We start from the raw sequence: 18612 nt of genomic DNA on the forward strand, positions 1-18612 counted from the left end.
AAGGGATAAACAACAATAAAGCAGTTAAACAAATTGATTGTAAGCTACTAAAGTCATACAAGCCCATTGCCCATTCGGTTTGTCATTTTGTATGCTTACTGGTTCTCCTGATTATCAAGTGCTGTACAATATAAATGAGTTCATCCTCTCTGGCGCCAACTGTAAATGCAACAGGTTTTACAAAATGTTCATTTTTTTCATAGAAAACCAAATCATTCACATTATATATTTTATTAGTTTTTAATATTGTTTTCATTTTAACTTTTCAAACAATTTCCAGTTTAGAAAACGATACACTGACCACATAATTTCTTTTTGTTTTGTTTTTTTTAACTTTTATACAGTTATACAAATAATCTAAATACACTGTTGTGTTCAGGATGATGGCAAATAAGATTTAACTGTACATAAGGAAAGAAAATATTATAAGCATATTTAGAAACCATAGAAATGTCTATACAAAACAAGCAAAATGGAATAAATCTTATATTTAAAGTATTGCAACAGTCCCACAGTTTTATAACAAAAAAGGTCTTTGCACAGTTCCTCACAATGCCCCATTACAGCTAAAGCAAGACAGCAATATCGTTTTTTTTTTCTTTTTCTTCTTTTGTAGGAAAATGACAAATCTGAAATGTAACACGGAAATACAATTTGCACATTCTGATCAAAAACAAAAGATGTCATATGAGTGGAGCAAAACATGGAGGACACACACCGACCAACTGTATAAAATCCCATTGCACATTATTTTACTCAGTTGTTTCAAAAGTAAAAAAAGGTCTATTTACAAAATATTTTGCACTTAAACTTAGAAATCATATGGGTGTCCTAGAACTGAACCGAGGTTTGATACCATGTATCAAGAGTGGTGTATTCTGCTAGTGAAGATTTCAGTGCTCCTTCCTAGGCAGTGAATCATGGAAGTAACCAAAGCCTATTGTAAGAAATGCTTTTACACAATGATTCCTCTAGCTTGTTCAAACACCTGCATTATAAAACTGTATGTTACAAAGTTGAAATAAAAGGAGAATATACTTTGTACATTGTAAAAAGATAGCAATACATAGGTTAACCCCCAGCACTGATGGAGATGAGTGTTATTCTGAATAATAGTCATATTAAACAGATCATAAAAATCATGAAAGCAATGCAATCCAAAACAGCACCATGCACAATAGTTTGTAGTCTGATAAACATGTAAAGATATAGCACCGGTCAACTCTTAACACAATTCAAAACTGGTCAAGCAGCTGACGTAGATAGGGACCCTTAGAAAGTTCCCGGCTCACTCGGGAGAGCTTGAAAAGTACTGGACAGTTGAGAGACACACATTGGATCTGTTGGTCACAGCAGCCTGTGCAATTCTTGCATAACTAGAATGAAAATATTGATATTGTGAACTCCAGCATTAACACAGCGCACAGTTTTTACATGAGACAGTTTATTGTAACAGAGACAACCAAGAGTTGGATAACTAATGAAAAGCATAAGGCTGCCTGTCCATGGGCGTTTTTGCATTGCGGTTCCCGCAGCAATAGCCTGGCCGCAGGGAACGCAGTGCATGCTTTCCATAGCGTTGCTATGGAATGCTCAGCCCCCCTGTCCACAAGCGGCGAATCCTAGCGATTCTCCGCTCGCGGCCGGCATGCGAATATCTGTCATATAGGCTCACCGCGGAGATCCTTCAGCTGGTTCCTGCTTCCTGGCGGCGGCTTCCGTGGCGGAGATCCGCTGCAGGATATTGCAACACCTATGGACAGGCAGCCTAAATCAGTCAAACAATCCTTTCCAACCAAAATATACAGTAAAGGCCCATTGAGACATAACAATTATTTCTCAAAAACAATCTTTTGAACAATAATCATTGTGTGTATTTACACAGCAAGATGATCACTCAAAATTTGCTCAAACAGTAATTTGAGTGAGTTTTGAGCCTTCACTTTGCATAAGGTCTTAAGTAGCTAATTTGCTACTTAAGAGCTTATTAGTGTGTAAATGAAGGCTCCTGCTATATAACTGGAGGACTGCCTTCTGTATACAGCTCCTTTGTTCTAAGAGCTTTCAGCTGGTATCCTGCTGGGAAGTCCCAGTGAGATATTGGCTGGAAGAATGCCACCAATGCAGCTCGCTGAGAAAATCAGCGTGCGGCACTGATCAGGCTCATTGCTCATTTCTAGATTGCTAGAAATGAGCAATGAACGAATAGTACACAGTGCACAACGGCAGCGCGTTTAGACAGAACAATTACACTGGGGAACAATTTTTTTTTTCCATTTTCTGTTGCATGAGGTTTTAGAACTATTCCAATATATTTCTGCATCGCAAAGGCATGCCTTTTGGTATTCCCATGGTGTGGCATGAACCCAAGGACCACAGCAGTGACTGTTATTTCTGTCTGACCAATACAAAGGGCATCGGCAAGAAAAAAAAAGCGTATGATCATATATCCTAATATTCCTTCAGCAATACGACCTATCCCACACTCTGAGACACTCCCGGTTCCAGTTTTCAATAGTTTTGTCTCTTCTATGGACGAAGAAAGTGAACATGGTGATCAAGAGGATTTTGATAAGATGCATGGGGAAATGGTTGTAGAATCTGAAGGATATTCTTCTGATGCCAGGCAGTCATTAACCCCTCAGCAGTTTAGCCAACCGGAATCAAATGACTTTGTAAGGGATTTGGGCCTATCAAAGAGTTATTAGCCTCCAGGCTTCAAGAAATTAATGTACTTCATCGGTCAGCTAAAGTATCCCATTTCAGGAAGCGTGAACAAATTTTTGTGGACTTTTCCGAAGACACACACTTTGTTTACTGTCATATCATCGGTAGTCTTCTCAGCTAGTTAGGTGTTACCACTTACAGTCCAACAGAATGGTGGCTATTTCTTCATAGCTCTAAACGGAGTCTGAAATGTGTTCTCTTACACAACGGGAATGTTTATGCAGCGGTTCCAATTGGTCATTCAGCTCATCTGCGAGAAGATTATAATAATATAGAAGTTGTCCTCGACTTACTGAAGTCTCAGGAGCATAACTGAATCATTTGTGTGGATCTTAAAATGGTAAATTTCCTCCTTGAACAGAGAGGTTTCACAAAGCATCTTTGCTTTCTGTGTTTGTAGGACAGCCGAGCGCGGGAGAAACACTGGACACATAAGCAGTGGCTAAAACCTGAAGCTCTGGAAGTAGGGATGCCAAATATGGTGAATGAACATAAGGCTTTGAATAGAGAAAGTGAGTGCTTTCAACATATTGTTTCTGCTTTTCCTGCCTTATCTTTCGAGAAGATAAAAGCAGATGTGTTCGATGCACCTCAAATTCGAACCCTCATACGTGATGAAAAATTTGCCAGGAAGATGAATAAGGAGGAGAAAGCAGCATGGCTGTTACATGGAAGTTACAAAGAACTTCCTTGGCAACAAAAAAGCAGAAAACTATGAACTTCTGGTTCAAAGGATGTTGTTGGCTTTCTGCGACATTGGATGTAACATGAGCGGTAAAATTCACTCCCTGAACAGTCACCTTGAAAAGTTTCCCAAAAACCTTGGAGCTGTTAGTGATGATTAGGGATTCTGATGCAATCATATGCTTTAGTGTATTAGTGTATTTACTGTATTATAGAAATTATTATATTCTCACCAGAATAATTCCCAAGAAGACATCCTACTTCATTATGTTAAACTAAATGTTGAACATAAGATGAAAACCTAAAATCTTGAATTGCAAGAAAAACTGTAGCTTACAGAGAAAAACTAAATTTCAGATTTGAGATCAGCATACTCAAATTAAGAAAGAACAAGTGTTTTTATGGATGCAGCAAAAATTTTGTTTCCCAGTTGCTCAAAAGATGGCTTTTGAGTGATAATCGTTGTGTCTAAATGGGCCTTAAGGCACCAAAAGCCTGCATTTATGTATGCACATAATATTATAGAGATAAGAATAGTTCAAGGAGTTCCTCAAGAATGCAACATTAGATCATGACATTGAAAAAACTGTGTGGGTGATTATTTGTTTATTACATGGCAGCAAGGATCATGATGTAACAAGAAACCTGTTCAGTAATGCTAGTGATTGGACTGTCCCCTTTCAACAAGGTTTGGACTACAGGAGTTAATATAGAGCTTAGCATATAAAAAGATAATACATACTTTAAGTTTCATATTTTACAACTATGTATTTACCTTGACTAACTGGTCTTGCTTGTACTCCAATTCTCGAATTTCTTGATTGAGAATCACTACTACATGCTGTGGTTGACTCCTACATTTACTACAGATCCCGTGTTGTGTCAGTTCATCACATATGGGACAATGCAAAGTCGTGAAATACTGAGAAATTGTGCCTTTCCTTGCATCCAGTTCATGTCTCATTGTGGAATATGCAGAGTATGCCTTCTGGATCTGACAAATGAAACAAAATGTAGTTCCCTGTTAAGTGCAGGCGTATGTTTGATGACTAATATTCAGACATTCATTGTGTCTACGGGCAGATTGTGTGTGGCATTAACCCTTTCCAATCCACTGTCTGACGTCTAAAGACATTATGATTTAAGGGTGTATAGCTCCGATGTTGGAAGACGTCCGTCTGGGTTCTCCTACTGTATATTGCCAGCCTCTCTGCTGTTGGAGCCTGTACAACGTGTCACCTCATGCAGTACTGGCTTAAGCTAGCATATAGCTCCGTTGTATAACAGCAGAAAAAGAGTAAGCCCCCTAGGAAAACCAGGATACAAATTGGATTGGAATGGGTTAAAGCGACCGTCTGGCAGGTTTTTCGTTTTTTTACAAGATTCTGCCCTAGTCAATGCCAGACAGAAAACAAATCGATTTGCATTTTTTTCAACCATTTCACTTCCGTTTTGTAAAACAGCATCTACTGAAAAAACACCAGGGACAGAAATGTCGCGTAACCAGAGGGTCACTTTTAACAGAAACAGCCATCAAAAACATATACATTTGTTCGTGAAATGAACACCATGTGTGCCAGAAATACCTGATCTTTAGACAGTTTTTGACTTGTTAGTTAGTATATTTGTCAAATTTGGGATCTGCTTTTGATGGACTTTAGAAAGCAGCAGGTAAATAGTTTCTCACATTGCACTCTGAAAACTGAAAAAATATGCTAAAGACTTCTTACCTGTTATGTAAGAATGAATGGAGTATTGGCCACGACTCAATTCTAAAGAAAATCTGTATGTAACATAGGATTTTGGTGCAAATTTTTATGTGGATTTTACCCATTTAAAATCGACATCCCACAAGTGGATTGTGACATGTATTTTACCAGCTCATTTGAAGAAGTGAAATCTGCATGTTAGAAGCAGATTTGATACAGATCAGCAACAAAACCCACAGTGGATTTTCCGCTGCAGACAATCTGTACACTCAGCAGACGTCACATAGAAAATCCACCACATTAACAATACAAACAACGTGGATGAAATAAACAAACAGACAAACAAAAAAAAAATCAGTGCAGACTCCAAAGTGGAATTGACATGTAATGTGTATTTGAAATCTAGAGCTTGCTAATTTAAGCTGCAGATTTTCAAATGAGGTGAATTCTGCATCAAAATCCCTATGTAACGCATACAGATTTCAATGCAGAATTGGACCAGATCCACTGAATAAATCCATGTGAACATTTCACCCATAGTGTTACACTGTAAGGTGTGTTTAAAAACTAAAGCATTAATCATTGTATATAGATTGTTAAAAAGACATAAGCATTACTCCATCAAAATTCCATTTATGAAGGCATAGTAAAAGGCCCTAGTAAAAGGGACAAACGAGTCGGACTAAATGCAGAGGACTTGATTGTGTTTATGGCAAACCCTGAGAACACTCTGCCACATGCTCTCTGCTTGATTAAAAGGTTTTTGGCATTTTTCAGGACTATACATAAATTGGCAAAAGTCCACGTTTATGCCACTGCAAACAAGAGACTGGACCATGGGGGATAAGATATGCAATCTCCAAGTCTCCCCAAGTTTTAAATACCTGGGAATTCACATATCTAGAGACTTTGCTTACAGCTTCAATAAGAATGTGGCCCCTCTCCTCCCATTCCTTCAGAATAAATGCAAGATTTGGAGTTCGTTGCCTCTACCGGCCGCAGGCCGAATCAATATCGTCAAGATGATAATCCTCCCACAATTCCTGTACTGCTTGGAACACGCAGATACAATAGTACCACAAAAGTTTTTTTTAAATAAAACCAACTCTATATTACCCTCCTTCATCTGGGGAAGGGCCAGAGCGAAACTCCGTCTGGAAACCCTACAGCGCCCAAAAGATATGGCAGGCATGGCATTACTTTAAACTGTACTACCTGGCGGGCCAAATTACATACATTTGCTCTCTGCTTCAGACCTCCCAAATTTGGATCATCATTTAATGCACTGAGACCTCTCTCTGGATTGTACTGGAAAAAAACAGATCTACATACTATACTACTCCCTATACACAGATTGCCCGCCCGAGTCTGGCAGATGTGTAAACAGATCACTAGGTATGAGGGCACTCCCCTGGAAACCCCTATATGGGGTAATAGAGCACTTCCACACTTGCTAAACCTCCCAGACACGTAGAACTTGGATAGATCTTGGAATCACCTTCTTGGAGCATGTATACATTAATGACGTTTTGGACAGCTGCAGCAGCTTTACCAGATCCCTAGAACCAGCCTTTACGGATACCTTCAAATAAAACATGCGCTCAATGCCCAATTTGCAGAGTCACATCAGTCCCTTTCCACCTATCCCTTGATAAGAGTTTTGCAGGGACCTAGGGGGTTAATCTCACTAATATATATGCACCTCATTCAAGCTAAAATTTCCCATGTAGAGCTGGGTGTCTGACTTATGGCAGGAAATAATCCCATCCACTCTGAAGAGGAGTGGAGTACAGCAATGTCCTCCTACATTTCAGTCTCACCTGCAGCCAACAAACTGATCCAACTACACATCATACACCCAGGTTACCAGACAGCAAACAGACTAAGATGAATTGACTCTCTAAAACTCAATGTCATCGCTGTCAGACACAAAACTCTAACTTTAACCATCTGATGTGGAGCTGTCCGATGATATACTCCTTCTGGACAGAGGTTACAGACTTTCTGGGACAACTATTGGAGGTACCACGTCCACTAAACCCCGCTGAGTGTCTGTTGGGTATACTGGAAGAAGAGAAGGGCAATTCCATATCCGCATTTTTCTTGCTAAGGTGCTGTGGCTGGGCAGTAAGGCTGTAGCATTGCGCTAGACGGATAGGAGACCCCAACGCTCCCCAAAATCGTAAAATTTATCACAATGACTCTGCTGAATGAGAAATCTGGTGCAGCTTTAGACTGTTTAGCTAGCTATCAGTTGGCTTTGCTTTACAACATATTTGGCCCCAAAATACTTGGAACACAGGACAAAATGTGCATTTAAGGCACACCCCTTCCACATGAAGCAACCCCGCCTTCTCAAATTCTCCAAAACGAGTGTCTAACACATCGCAATTGTAGTGCAAAGCATGTAAGCCAGATTTCTGCCTACTGTGTACTTACCCTTGGTAATTCATCGAACCAACTGAATACATCCACTCCGATGAGAGAAAAGACTCTGTTTAGTGGAGGCAGTATTTGTTTAGTGATGTAATAGGTTGCATTTATTCTTAGATTATGGTCCTGGAGGACATCGATAGGCCGTCTTACAAGCTGAATAAGGGGTACTCCAGGTGAACCGTATACTATGACGTATGGCACTCTTTCTCCGACACGTGGTTCAGAGCGACGGTCATATGCTACCATTTTCCTGGGAACAAGAACAGCTGTGGTAAAGATTAAGTAAGCCCACATTCCAAGACAAAGAACTCTTCCTCTAAGTATTCTGCTTTACAACACGGAATAACATATGTTGGAAATACACATCGCTGCTAGTCTATTCAATGTCTATACAAAATCAAAATCTCTGTGCTTTCTAACACATATTTAGGTATCAATTATGGAAACTAAGCATTCATGAGGAAAGCACTATGCACATTGACAGCTTGATGCCGATATGCACGGCAATCTTAATGTCATATTATTAAAAATAAAATCTTTATGAAAACACAGCTAGAATGAAACCATATCAGACAGCTGAACGAGTCACCTCAAGCCCCCTTTCTGTGGTCGTATGGCCGTTCCACATTACCTTGTGAGTTCCAGTGCTGGCACACAAGCTCCAGGCCTGTAAGCAAAGCTTCCTCTGTATTCCTTGGCGAAAACAAGATCCTGCATGCTGGCCTTCCCCTCCAAAAGCTTCATACATTGTCTCTGGACATATTGCTTGATTTGACTTATATCTCTCGTTTCAAACAGCAGCTTAATAGAACGTTCAAGTATCTGGAAATGCAAGGAAAAAAATCTAACTTTGGAAAAGAAGGCTCTGGAGAAAGGCTTACATTGTTATTAAATACAGAAAACCTGGGAATAAAAGGATATCCTGTCCTAGGAGAGTAACTTTTCTAAGTTTTAAGTTTATACCTCTGATGGATAGGGCTTTATATAGGCATATACATTTCATGCCAACTCTATTATTTTACTGTGCCCACTCATATATGAAGCAATTGTATTCTGACCTGCCTCTCAGCTACACTGGCTCCTCACAGTTGAAATGTCCGTGTATTTCTGTGTGTTACTATGACCTGACAAAACCGGCGCTTTGTGCTGCAAATAAAAAAATATGTATATTTACCTTCCTTGTTCGGCGCCTCGGGATGTCCCAAAATTCCATGCGTTAGGGCAGCCTGTAAACCCTACATCACAGCAGAGACCCAGAGCTGCTAACAAGGGTCTTGCGGTGAGCCGTAAGAGGGGAGTATTCACTGGCTTAATAATTTTTACTCATGGGGATAATATATTTTAAAACTAATTTGACTTTTAAAACCCCTATAATATTCAATATAGTAACACTTTGTACTGAGAAACTGAAAAAAACTAATTTGATGGGGTGGAAAATAAAACAACCCCAAATAGAGCTACACTCAATAGGAGAGCTTTAAACTAGAACAATAGAGGAAGGGAAGTGAAAGGCCAGGTAAAAATATACAGCTAATTAATACATTTGAGAAGCTTGGTATTAGAATTAGAAAGAAAGAACACAGACAAAAAATTCAGAAGGAAAATAGAGGAGCAAGAGACACCAATCACAAACTAAAATGTTTTTATACAAATGCACAGAGCATGGGAAACAAACAAGTAGAATTGGAGCTCCTAACACAGGAAGAGAAATATGATGTCATAGGCATCACGGAAACTTGGTGGGATGATACACATGATTGGAATACAAGGCTTGAAGGATTAAACTTATTTATAAGAAACAGACCCAAAAAAGGGGAGGAGGTATTGTGTTGTATGTTAGGAAAGCATACTCCACAGAGATTCAAGCTTCAGAGCATGGGAGTTCTGTAGAAACTGTTTGGGTAAGAATACAAGGAGAGAACAACAGCGAGGACACCATTGTAGGCATTTACTATAGGCCACTTGGACAAGCAGGAGATATTGATGAACTCTTTCTACATCAGATGGCCAAGCTCTCCAAGAAGTACAACATAGGGATTATGGGAGATTTTATCTATCCAAACATTTGTTGGGAATCTCTCAGGTAAAAGTAATAGATCCAACAAATTCTTATCCGCTCTTGCCGACAACTTTATCTTCCAAAAGGTAGAAGAGAAAACAAGGGGATCTGCGATCATGTACCTAATTCTTACCAACAGGGAGGGAATGGTTGCGGAAGTAAGGGTGGCTGGGACCTTAGGGGGCAGTGATCATGCTATCCATGAATTTTGCATAAAAAGGGGGGTAGACCTGAGAAAACTCAGACCTCAAGGTTGGATTTCAGAAAGGCCGATTTTAATGGATTCAGAAAAAGGATAGGAAGAATCCAATGGTTGGATGTTTTTAAGGACAGAAATATCCAAGATGGTTGGGAAATATTGTGAAATGAGACTCTCAAAGCACAATCGTTAACAATCCCCAAGGGTATGTTCACATGAGGCAGAAGTGCTGCGGAATGTCCGCAGAGGAAATTCTGTGGCAAATTCCTCTGCATTTCCACATCCAAAACAACGGTGCGGATTTTGACTCTGTTTTAAATGCAGAAACGCAGTCGAATTTGCCACGGAATTTCAACTGCAGCATTTCCGCCCCATGTAAACACACTCCAAATAGAGAAAGAATAGAAAGCATTTAATGTACCAGGATGGATGAACACAAAACATAAATGTTTTTTCTTCCTTTTTAGCGTGTACTTATCAAATGGAAAGAGGGGACATATCTAAAAAAGAATATAAAGCAGTCTGCAGAAAACTGCAGGGTAAATGTCAGAAAAGCTAAAGCTAATAATGAATTGAGGCTGGCAAGAGAATGGAGTACTTAAACAGAGCCAGTATGGGTTTGTAACAAACAAGTCATGCCAGGCGAGTCCAATTTCCTTCTATGACAGAATCAGCAACTGGGTCGATCAGGAAAAGGAGGTAGATATAGTATATTTTGACTTAAGTAAAGCATTTGACAAGGTATCTCATGCCATCCTTATTGAAAAAAAACTACCAAATACAGTATGGGATTGACAAGACAACTATTAGGTGGATTCATAGCTGGCTGAGCAATTGTAGTCAATGAGTGGTCATAAATGGCTACACATCCAATTGGAAGAAGGGCTTAAGTGGGGTACCACAAGGCTCTGTCCTAGGCCAAGAACTGTTCAACATTTTTATAAATGATCTAGATGATGAAATTGAGGGGAAACTGCTCAAATTTGCCAAAGACACAAAGCTAGGAGGGATAGCTAACACTAAAGATTCAAAAAGATCTACAAAAGCTTGAACAGTGGGTGGCAATTGACAGAATGGTATTTAAAAAGGAGAAATCCTACATCTGGGCAAGAAAAATGAAAAAAGCACATACAAAATGAGAGGGAATTGAGCTAAGCAGCAGCACATGTGAAAAAGACTTGGGTATACTAATAGATCATGGACTGAACATAAGTCAACAATGTGATGCAGCAGCCAAAAAGGCAAAAACAGTTCTGGGATGTGTTAAGAGAAGCATACCATCTAGATCACAAAGTAATTATCCCTCTCTACTGGAGCAAGTTCAGAGTAGAGCTACCAGGATGGTGAGGGGTCTGCAAATCATGTCCTATCGGAAACAGTTAAAGGATCTGAGATTATTCAGTTTGCAAAAAAGAAGGCCGAGAGGAGACTTAATAGCGGTCTACAAATATCTGAAGGGCTGTCACAGTCCACCAGAGGGATCAGCCCTATTCTCCATTGCACAATGAAAGACTAGAAGTAATGGGATAAAACTGAAAGGTGAGTAGACACAGATTAGATGTTAGAAAAAAAACGTTCTGACAGTGAGGGTGATCAGTGAGTGGAACAGGTTACCACAAGAGGTGGTGAGTTCTCCTACAATGGAAGTCTTCAATCAGAGGCTGGAAAGACATTGGTCTGGGATGATTTAGTGAATCCTGCATAGAGTAGGGGGTTTGACCCAATGACCCTGTAGGTCCCTTCCAACTCTTCGATTCTAGGAGTATGCACAATTTATTGGGATTGTATTCAATGATCCAAAACTGTATATAGTTCTTGTTATATTAGACAATTTTTTTTATAAAAGATGATACCAATTCTATTAATTTTTGATGGTTTAAAATTTCTTTTACATGAACAATGGGTAAATGGTCTTTTTTTTCAAACTTTTAAATAGCCATTTTTTTACACCCCCCTCTGAAACTTGAACATGTGATCCCCTGTACAATACACAGCAAAACTTCCTGTATATATATTAATGTGTACTCTGCTGTGAGCATTATCCTATTAAACCCTGCTTTGGATCTAAAGATGGCAGACCTAGAGGCCGTCTCTAGACAACTGGCTGTCATGACATCCTCTTGAACCCTACAAGCACACTGTGGGGGTGAAATAGAGCCCCTTTTTCTAAATGAATAGATGCCACGGTTGCTGCAGATGGGTGTCAACTGTATGACATGTCTGGCGCACAGTGTATTGAGCAGGCTAAGCTACATTCCCCTGCAACATGTTAGAAACATGTATGACACACATTGAGAGGAGGTTAAAGACATTCTTCGAGATCTATACACTTTGTCTGCTCCTTACCTTACCAACAGCGGGACAGGCATCTCTTCGTACAGTCTCTATGCCTTTTGCATCAAAAACTGGATCCTTCTGGTCAAGGGTTTCATACATATAACCCACATATCTTTTCTTAGTTTGCAAGACACAGGGAAGATACACCTGAAAGATGTAGAAGTGTAATATGTAGATATTGGAAAAAATAACCATCCACTCAGCACTAGACAATACAGTTCCTACCCATTTGTACTAATTAGGGTAGTATGCCATATACGTCTGAGAAGGGTTTATCTCTAGGATATCCCATAAAAGTCTGATAGCTTTGGGTCTCCCGTCTGGAACCCACACCATTCCACTTCCTTCTACTCTCCACTTACTAAGCTGGTAGGAATTATGTAAACAGCTCAACGTTTCGATGACTCCATAACTCTCACAGAATTAAACAGGGGTTATGTAAAAACAGTGCAGCTCACTATGGAATGCTGTTTCTATATCAGAAGTTATGGAAACAGCGCAGTTCACTATGCCAAACTGCTTCCGTAACACCCACTCACTTCTACAGCTGAGGTCTCCGATTGGCTGCAGACGCCTGTGATGTTTCGGCAGGGAAATAGAGATGTGACGCTGGAATTGCAGGGGGTCAGAACAGGCGAGTGTAGGCGCTTAATATTTTTGGCCATAGGCAGTTTAAAAATATATATTGTTTAGTATATATTTACAAGGTAGCCCAAAAATGTCTACACACTTCAATGGTGGTTGTCTAGGCCATTTTTAAAAATCCTACTGAATAATGGCAGTAATATGTAGCATTATGTTGTCTCTAAAGATAAACCAGTAACCGCACGGTTGCTAAAGCCACCATGTGGCTGTCAGGAGAGTCAAATAAAATAATGGAGGCACACTTTTGAGTATCGCAGGGCCATTTTCAACTAGCACTGGACATTTAAGAATGTGTCGATGTGATCGGTGACCATGTTGAGCAAATAATATTACTGCAGAAGTCACACATGACTTACAGCGATTCTTTGATGTCTATATAAATCTAGTGATAAAGCTTTTGTATAGAAGTTTTTCATCTGTAATAGTGTATACATTTTTGGTACACCCTACATTATATATAAAAATTAATTTTTTGTTCTTTATGCATGGCCAAACAACTGGTCCAATCTGCATCAAATTTGCTGCATATGTAAATCTGGCACTTCAGAAGGTTTAGACCGCGTTTCAGCTCTCTAAAACCAACCACTTCCGACATATTTATGAAATATTGGAATACAAAACACATATTAAAAGGGATTACTTCAATGTAAGCCCAGGTACTAAAATAATAAAAGTGTAGTATACTTACCCCTCCACTGCCGCCCAGGTGATTGCTGTGACAGATTATGTCACAGGAAATCGGGTGACCACTCCAGCCAATAAGAGACTGCAGCATCACATTCCCTAATTCCAGGCATCATGCTCTCATGCTAGGAGAAGAAGTGGTGCTGGTCAATGAGAGGTCCTCTGGTTCCCTGTGACATCATTTGTGACAGCAATCACAGGGTCTGCAGCGCTGCATCTCGGTGGCCACAGAGGGGTAACTATAGTTCACATTATTACTTTAATACAGGGGGTCCTTTCAAAGGAGGTTGACCAGTAACCGGACACTGGTGAGACGTCAAAATTCTGTACATAATAACTCAGTCATTTTTCTTTACTTGCTGTGAACGGTAAGTACTTTATTATGTTGGCTTCATATCAGTAGCAAGTCAAGTTTTTAACCACATACAAACCGTTACTAAAAAAAAAAAGACCCGTGGAATTCTAATACTAATTCTAATACTAGATATTTAATCTTTAAAAAAACCCCTTAAAGGGGTTGTCCCGCGCCGAAACGTTTTTTTTTTTTTCAATAGCCCCCCCGTTCAGCGCGAGACAAACCCGATGCAGGGGTTTAAAAAAAAACCCGGATAGTACTTACCCGAATCCCCGCGCTCCGGTGACTTCTTACTTACCTTGCGAAGATGGCCGCCGGGATCTTCACCCACGGTGGACCGCAGGTCTTCTCCCATGGTGCACCGCGGGCTCTGTGCGTTCCATTGCCGATTCCAGCCTCCTGATTGGCTGGAATCGGCACACGTGACGGGGCGGAGCTACGAGGAGCAGCTCTCCGGCACGAGCGGCCCCATTCAGAAGGGAGAAGACCGGACTGCGCAAGCGCGTCTAATCGGGAGATTAGACGCTGAAATTAGACGGCACCATGGAGACGAGGACGCTAGCAACGGAGCAGGTAAGTGAATAACTTCTGTTTGGCTCATATTTAATGCACGATGTATATTACAAAGTGCATTAATATGGCCATACAGAAGTGTATACCCCCACTTGCTTTCGCGGGACAACCCCTTTAAGGCCTCCCTCACAAGACAGTTTTTTACAGCGTTTAGTACTGCCTTTTCAGCACAGAGCTACACGCTGTACAACACTCCCATATATTTCAACGGGGCTGCTCACTCAAGTGTCAAGACGCAGCGTCTTCCACCCTGCGCTTTGACAGCGATGCATGTCCCATCTTTGAAATCAATGGGCAGCGGTTTCAGCGTTGCCGAAAATGTGGCAGAACTTGATGCCGTGTTTTGGGTGCTGTCTGGGTCCCTGGCGCTGCTTTTCGGGTCTCCAGGCACTTGACAAAGGATCCTTTGCTAGTGACTGGGATTTAAGACCCCGCCTCCTGCAAGAAATTGAGTGGAGCTGGATTAGCTAATCAGAGCACAGCCAGCGCTGGATGCAATAGTCACAGCTATTCAATGGCGAGTTCACCTTCAATGGAAGTGTTCATACAAAGGCTGGACAAATATCTGTTTGGGATGATTTAGTGAATCCTGCACTGAGTAGAGGGTTGGACCAGATGACCCAGGAGGTCCCTTCCAACTCTACCATTGTAGCATTCTATGAATGAATGAATGGCTCGGGTCCAGCCAAACATAGCAATCTCTTGCTGGAGTGGTCTTGAAACCCCGTTAGCAGCAAGAGATGTTTTGCAGGCACAGACAAGTGCCTGGAAGCCTGCAGGGAAGGCGGACTACGTCTACTAGGTGAGTACTTGATTTTTTTTTCAGTTTCCTTGGCTGCGTTATCAGCTGTGGTGAAACCGCTGGCATAATGCATGCCAGGGCTGCTGAAACCGCAGAAAAACGCTACGTTTACTGCCAACGCCTGTATGAGGGAGGCTTTAGGGTATGTTTGCACAGGCAGTAATGCTGCAGAACGTCCACAGAAGAAAATTCTGCAGCAAATTCCACAACCTAAACACAATCAAAATCCAATATGAATCTTTACTTGAAATCAGCTGCATACCCGCTGCTGATTTCCTAAGATACAGTGCTCGCCTCCAAAGTCTTTGGTTGTTCGTGCAATCCTTCAACCAGCAGCCTCTAGTGAGTGCAGCACCGCTGGTGAAGACATTACACAGTATTTCCATCCTGTGTAAACATACCATAATAGAGCAATGGACTGACACAAAATACCACTGCTGCCGAGTTCTTGCTACTTTCTTCTTTCCTTTATCTGACCTCCCTATGCCCTTGCTATTTGTTAATGGGAACCGGTCATCTTGCACATGTTGCCCAAACTGCAGGTATAGATCAGCAGGAGCTGTGCAAATGGATATATCGTTTTATGGGGAAACATTCAGTATAACTTTCATTTATTAATTTACTTGTCTGCTCATTCTGAACTTATAGGTCCGGTGGGCGGTCCTATCAGTGATTGACAGCCATTTCTATATGCAGGGTCATACACAGATAGCTGTCAATCACTGATAGGACCGCCCACCGAACCTATAAGTTCAGAATGAGCAGACAAGTAAATGAATAAATGAATGTTATCCTGAATCTTTCCCCTTAAAACTATATATCAGTCTGCTCAGCCACTCCTACTCTATAACACGATGGCTGCAGACTGAATTGCATTTTCACTTTGACAGATTCCCTTTAAAAGGTTCAACCTTCTAGTGAAATCCCTGAGACAACCAATAGGAAAAAAAATCTCATATAATATTACCTTCTCAAACTTCAGCTTCACCGGCTTTGGATTTATGGCAGTCACTGCTTCAGCAATTTCTTGCCCTATTTTGAAGGACTGTTCCTTTGTTGCCCCTTTCAGCAGAACAAACATACTACAAAATATAAGGATAATATACAGTGTAAGTTATCAAAAGGCTGTATTCATCCAGAGTTACAATCTGTGATAACATGCGGTAAAATGCAGGGTGGGCCACGGAAAAGCAGCCAGCGTCCGACAATACTGTGATAGGAAGAGCGGGTAAGTAGATAGTTGCAACATGTGAGTAAATCAATCAAGCTTGTGAAAAAACAAATGGTGAAAGTGGTTTCTGTTCCCTTCTATGCACCTCTGGCCACATCGGTGGCTCTCCAGCGGATAGGGTTCGCGATGTTTTCCGGGAGTTCATCCAGGGTATACAGATTGGTGTATACTTTGTGTTTTACATTTCCACATATCTAAAAATCACAGGTGGACAAGTCTGGGGAATGTGGTGGCCATGACCCCCTGCTCACAGTTCGCTCTTCTGCAAACAGTTCATGAACCCGTGTTAGTGGGTCACAGAAGGTGTGGCATGTTGCCCCATCTTGTTGAAAAATGCAGAGCAATTTTTTTTTCTGTTAGTTGTTCATAAAACTGTTCAATGATAAGCCATGGTATTCAGCTAATTCATAGAAAATTGGGCCCACTATTTGGGTTTCTGACACTTAGCACCAAACACCAATTTTCAGGCCATGCACTGGTTTTTCGTGAGTCAGGTGGGAATTTTCAGTGGACCAATACCTCATATTATGTGAATTCACACGACCTGAAAGGGTGCTTCGTCCATCATAAAGTAAGGCAGTGGGTCCAAAAGTCCTCTGGCAATCATAGTCATCCACCATATACAGTAATGGTTTGGCGCTATTTCTGAGCCAGACTCTGAATACAATGTTTAGCAGGTGGTTTAGTACCTGGTACTTGTGAGCGAAGGTCTCTTGCATTTCCTTAGGCTTCATGTCCACGGGTGGGTCAGATTCCGCATCCGGGAGCCCACAGCAGAATCTGACCCTGCCAGCGGCTGAAGACCCAGCATACCTGTGCGGGCAGGCGGCATCCTCTGTACTTCTGGGTTTTCTGTACTGTGGATTGTCCGCACGGCTTGCTATCCGACAATTGGGCAATACATATTTATTTCCTTTTTTTTTTTTTTTTTTTTAAATCTTCTGATTCCCCATAGCTTCAATAGAAGCAGTCAGTGCAGGATCCAAAGCACGCTGCGATTTTTTTCGTGGACCACAAGGTCCCCAAATCAAATCTGCAGTGTTACCGCATGGATCTCCCGCAAATCAAATCCACCTGTGGACATTGGGCCTAAAAAGAGTATTCAATCTACTCCATAAAAACAGCCAAGTGCATCACTAAAGTGCATATGAGTTACATGCCCTGAAACAAAGGGTCGGGTTATCCCATCTCTGGCAGGAAAAGCAGATATGGGAATACCTTTTAATTCATCAGTTTCTCACATAGTTTTCCACAATAAATATTCATTGCTGCAATTTTATGAAAGTGGTTTAAAAGAAGATCTGCATTTGTTGCAACCAATCACAGCTCAGCTTTCATTTCTTACACTGCAGAGGTAAAACGAAAGCTGTGCTGTGATTGGTTGCCATGGGCAGCAGACATTTTTATGAAATGCTGGGATCAGAGGTGGGCTACTTTTCTGTGGCCCACCCTCTAAAATAGCTGTCTCCTCAAGTTCTAGCCTACTGGCCCGCACGAATACCAGGAAACGATATTGTGAAGAATTCTTCTACATGCTTTGTAATAAATGAAATGCTGAATTGCTAAAATATATCTCTGCAGGGTCAGAACATTCTGTAGTTTCATGTTGCTCCTGAGGTTAGACAGACTGACCCTCACAAAGTCTGAAATAATCTTTAACAATAAATTAGACCGTAACAGACACATGGACTAGAGTAGCTCTGTGCTGGGTACCACCGTTAGGGGCCTCTGCTGATTGGGGGCATCACAATTCAGAGAGAATTAAGTAGCATGTCAGAAAATTAGGTTACTTCTGCTGTACTGTCATGGAGCCTTGGTAAAACCAACTTTATAAATGCACAAAGGATCATTTTATTACCTGTCGGTATCACCATACACAACTTTGGCCCCCCACTTCTGTGTGTCATTCACAAGTTTTATAGCACGCTCCAGGGTCTCTCGTGCTTTATGAACGATACTGTCTCCAATCTACAAAACAGATAGAATAAGAGTCAACATTTTGCTTCATGCAGCAGATGCTGCAGAGCTACTCAATTGGATATTAACAATGGATAACATTAAAACTGAGTGCATAAATACCAGATACATAAGGTCTCTCAATGGCAACAGAAAGTTCTTACCGGGAAAACTGGAATTTATAAAGGCATTACATATCTAGATCATTCTCCACA

At 40.9% G+C, this 18612-nt stretch overlaps 1 protein-coding gene across 1 annotated transcript in view; it reads right to left on the reverse strand.

The window, feature by feature from the left end:
- Nucleotides 1-233: 233 nt before the first annotated feature.
- Nucleotides 234-18612, reverse strand: part of REV3L (REV3 like, DNA directed polymerase zeta catalytic subunit) — a 242726-nt gene continuing 224347 nt past the window's right edge. The window contains exons 26-32 of the mRNA XM_066607067.1: nucleotides 18300-18409; nucleotides 16178-16292; nucleotides 12161-12298; nucleotides 8188-8378; nucleotides 7560-7806; nucleotides 4187-4405; nucleotides 234-1376 (exon numbers count right to left, since the gene is read on the reverse strand). Of these exons, the coding sequence (XP_066463164.1) occupies nucleotides 1236-1376; nucleotides 4187-4405; nucleotides 7560-7806; nucleotides 8188-8378; nucleotides 12161-12298; nucleotides 16178-16292; nucleotides 18300-18409 (1161 nt within the window). The 3' untranslated portion in view covers nucleotides 234-1235. The remainder of the gene's footprint in view (nucleotides 1377-4186; nucleotides 4406-7559; nucleotides 7807-8187; nucleotides 8379-12160; nucleotides 12299-16177; nucleotides 16293-18299; nucleotides 18410-18612) is intronic.

Source organism: Eleutherodactylus coqui, chromosome 1 (genome assembly GCF_035609145.1).
Source record: "Eleutherodactylus coqui strain aEleCoq1 chromosome 1, aEleCoq1.hap1, whole genome shotgun sequence".
NCBI lineage: Eukaryota > Metazoa > Chordata > Amphibia > Anura > Eleutherodactylidae > Eleutherodactylus > Eleutherodactylus coqui.